Source organism: Leptonychotes weddellii, chromosome 5 (assembly GCF_054177405.1).
Source record: "Leptonychotes weddellii isolate Sample4059 chromosome 5, ASM5417740v2, whole genome shotgun sequence".
NCBI classification, from domain to species: domain Eukaryota; kingdom Metazoa; phylum Chordata; class Mammalia; order Carnivora; family Phocidae; genus Leptonychotes; species Leptonychotes weddellii.
The window spans coordinates 74,270,246-74,274,307 of NC_138373.1; the positions used below are offsets into that span (position 1 = coordinate 74,270,246).

The following is a 4,062-nucleotide window of genomic DNA, read 5'->3' on the forward strand; positions in this document are numbered from 1 at the left end:
CAGCAACTTCTTCCTAGAAACATCGCCAAAGGCAAGGGAAGCAAGGGCAAAAATGAACTATTGGGACTTCATCAAGATAAGAAGCTTTTGCACAGCAAAAGAAACAGTCAACAAAACCAAAAGACAACCAACAGAATGGGGGAAGATATTTGCAAAAGATATTTGCAGATAAAGGGCTAGTATCCAAAATCGATAAAGAACTTATCAAACTCAACACCGAAAGAACAAATGATCCAATCAAGAAATGGGCAGAAGACATGAACAGACATTTCTGCAAGGAAGACATCCAAATGGCCAACAGACACATGAAAAAGTGCTCAACATCGCTCGGCATCAGGGAAATCCAAATCAAAACCTCAATGAGATACCACCGCACACCAGTCAGAATGGCTAAAATTAGCGAGTCAGGAAATGACCGATATTGGCAGGGATGCGGAGAAAGGGAAACCCTCCTACACTGTTGGTGGGAATGCAAGTTGGTGCAGCCACTCTGGAAAACAGTATGGAGGTTCCTCAAAAAGTTGAAAATAGAGCTACCATACGATCCAGCAACTGCACTACTGGGTATTTATCCCAAAGATACAAATGTAGGGATCCGAAGGGGTATGTGCACCCCGATGTTTATAGCAGCAATGTCCACAATATCTAAACTGTGGAAAGAACCAAGATGTCCATCGACAGATGAATGGATAAAGAAGACGTGGTACATACAATGGAATATTATGCAGCCATCAAAGGGAATGAAATCATGCCATTTGCAACAACATGGATGGAACTGGAGGGTATTATGCTGAACGAAATAAGTCAATCAGAGAAAGACATGTATCATATGATTTCACTGATATGAGGAATTCTTAATCTCAGGAAACAAACTGAGGGTTGCTGGATTGGTGGGGGGTGGGAGGGATGGGGTGGCTGGGTGATAGACACTGGGAGGGTATTGCTATGGTGAGCACTGTGAATTGTGTAAGACTGATGAATCACAGACCTGTACCTCTGAAACAAATAATGCATTATATGTTAAAAAAAAAAAAAGAAGAAGAAGAAGAAGATAGCAGGAAGGGAAAAATGAAGCGGGGGAAATCGGAGGGGGAGACTAACCATGAGAGACTATGGACTCTGAGAAACAAACTGAGGGTTCTAGAGGGGAGTGGGGTGGGGGGATGGGTTAGCCTGGTGATGGGTATTTAGGAGGGCACGTACTGAATGGAGCAGTGGATGTTATACGCAAACAATGAATCATGGAACACTACATCAAAACCTAAATGATGTAATGTATGGTGATTAACATAACATAATAAAAAAAAAAGGAAATCAAAACCTGGACTGCAGAATTGAAAATACTAGTTTTGTTGCTTGAAGTGAGCTAAAATAACCTCTAGGAAATTAGACTAATAGTATGAGAGTTTTTATGGGTGGGAGAATAAGAAAGCAACTCTAGTCCACATTATTTTCAAATTAAGTTCTATCTTCTCATAGAAAATGAGGGGCGCCTGAGTGGCTCAGTCGTTAAGCATCTGCCTACAGCCCAGGTCATGATCCTAGGATCCTGGGATCAAGCCCCGCATTGGGCTCCCTGCTTGGCGGGAGGCCTGCTTCTCCCTCTCTCACTCCCCCTGTTTGTGTTCCCTCTCTCGCTGTCTCTCTTTCTCTGTCAAATAAATAAAATCTTTAAAAAAAAAGAAAAGAAAATGAAAGCACCCAGTCTAGGGAGAAAAGAAAGTGGATGAGCTTTTATTGGGCAAAGTCAGAGAGGTAATGTTTAAAAATAAGGAATAATACGCTTTTGCAGCCAGAGAAAACCACACCGCAGATTCATTTGGTAACTGCAAACTAAAAAATATAAAAGAAGAAATACATTCTTTGAAAATATAGAAAAGCAAAACATTATATTCATTCCACAAGGGCAAATGCAATGAGGAGATTTAAATTATGTAAACATTTTATATAAACTTTATAATATAAAAAACTCTTATCCTTTGAGAAAAGAAGAGAAATGCAACATGAAAATTTCCCTAATACTTTAAAGGATAAAAAACACACTGAATATGAAAACCTATCATCCTTGAGGTTGCTTGTGTTTAAGGTACAATGTTATCTTTAGCTATATGCCTTTTTCTTTGTATTTCACAAATATTCCATTACTCAGACATTCATTAATTCTAAACTTCATGAAATAAAATACTAGCATTTCATATCTCCTTAGTTCGGTTTAACATTGTTATCCTATCAATATGCAAATTTCAAAAAGATAATTAACAAGGTGAATTATAGCCAAGTGCTTTTTTCCTTTGTGTAAGTGAATTTATCATATTATATTAAAAGGAAATATATAATCAGGGGTACATAAAGCTGTAAAGAAAGGGGTCATAAATATAGATGTCACTGTATGAGTATAAGTAGTCACTGTAAGAAATAAAAAGAATAGAAAGGCTATGAAAATCAAAAGCATAGTTCAACTCATCCCCCTGCTCACCTCCCCTCCAGTAAACCTCAGTTTGTTCTCTATAGTTAAGAGTCTGTTTTCTGGTTTGCCTCTCTCTTCTTCCCCCACTATGTTCATTTGTTTTGTTTTTTAAATTCCACATAGGAGTGAAATCACATGGTATTTGTCTTTCTCTGACTGACTTATTCCGCTTAGCATAATACTCTCTAGCTGCATCCACAGTGTTGTATGTAAGTGATGAATCACTAAATTCTACACCTGAAACTAATATTACACTGTATTTAAGTAGCTGAAATTTAAATAAAAACTTGAAAAAGAAAAGAAGAAAATAAAATTACAATTAACTTTGTTTCATTAAAAAATTCACTCTTATTTTTGCATTCAATCAATTTTTCTTAGAATCTAGTCTTCTATTTTTAGTAAGACATAAACAAATGCAGGATAGAAATAAAGGAGATTAAAGGTAAAATATTAATTTTTAAAGGACCTCTAGAGCCAACTTACCAGATTTCTGAAGTGAGGATGAATTTTCTAAAGAAAAATTCCCATCAATTTTAATATCAGCATAGACTATATCTCCAGCCATTGCACATATTAAAAAGAGAGAGAAGACCAAAAATGATGTTCTACTGAAGGGAGTCTCAGTTCTGCAAATAAACTTCTGGTGAAGTCAAATAATCTGCTCTACCAAATTTGGTGGATTTCCTCTATGAATATAGGACAAAAGCAATGTGTTCAGTCTTACCAATCAAGGTAATAGATTTTTGAACACTTCATGATATGGAAGAAAACTACTATTCATCCAGCAGTTTCTTGCTCTACAGTTTGTTTTCTAGGTTTGGAATAATTTTAACGTTTAATACCACAGAAGATATCATACCGCTTTTTTCTTCTATAAACTACTTCCTCTTTTAGTTCAGACATATATTCTCTGGTAGAAACTCTGATCATTCAGCATTTTCTCCAAAGTGGAATAGCAATTTGGAAGGGAGGACAAAGAAAAGGGATTTTATTATGGAGGTGATAGAAATGCATCTTCTCATCTTGAAATGCATTGCATTTACCTAGGTATTACCTTTTTTTTTTTTTAACCTAGGTAAAAATTCCCTTAAACCTCTTTCTTCTCTCATGTGGTTTTTTTTTTTTTTTAAAGATTATTTATTTGAGAGAGCGAGAAAGTACATGAGAGGGGGGAGGGTCAGAGGGAGAAGCAGACTCCCTGCCGAGCAGGGAGCCCGATGCGGGACTCGATCCAGGGACTCCAGGATCATGACCTGAGCTGAAGGCAGTCGCTCAACCGACTGAGCCACCCAGGCACCCTCTCATGTGGTTTGTAATATTAACATCAAACTGAGTCAAAGCATGGATCCTGCAGAGGATTTCCAAGCTGAAAAATTATATTTGAGACAGAAATAAACTCTCTGTCAAAATAACTCAAGGTTGTGTCATAAAAAAGAAATCTTATGTTTAAATAAGGTTCACAGAATTTTCCTCTTGAGTGCAATATAGAAAACAATAGATTTTAATCTCCTCGCTCTTCTAAAGCTCCATTAATATTATATTAAAGGAATAAAAATTTAGAAGTCTAAAACAATAATGAAAAAGAAGTGAATTCT

At 36.5% G+C, this 4,062-nt stretch overlaps 1 protein-coding gene across 2 annotated transcripts in view; it reads right to left on the bottom strand.

Annotated features, from left to right (window-relative positions):
- The window catches only part of CLECL1 (C-type lectin like 1), a 13,724-nt gene extending 10,419 nt beyond the window's left edge, over positions 1-3,305 (bottom strand). The window contains exon 1 of one of the 2 annotated variants that reach the window (XM_081821200.1): positions 2,951-3,301. In XM_081821200.1, coding sequence (XP_081677326.1) covers positions 2,951-3,032 — 82 coding nt within the window. In that variant the 5' untranslated portion in view covers positions 3,033-3,301. Of the gene's footprint in view, positions 1-2,950 lie in introns of both variants that reach the window. The other variant, XM_081821201.1, reaches the window with a different exon arrangement.
- Between the last annotated feature and the right edge of the window lie 757 nt (positions 3,306-4,062).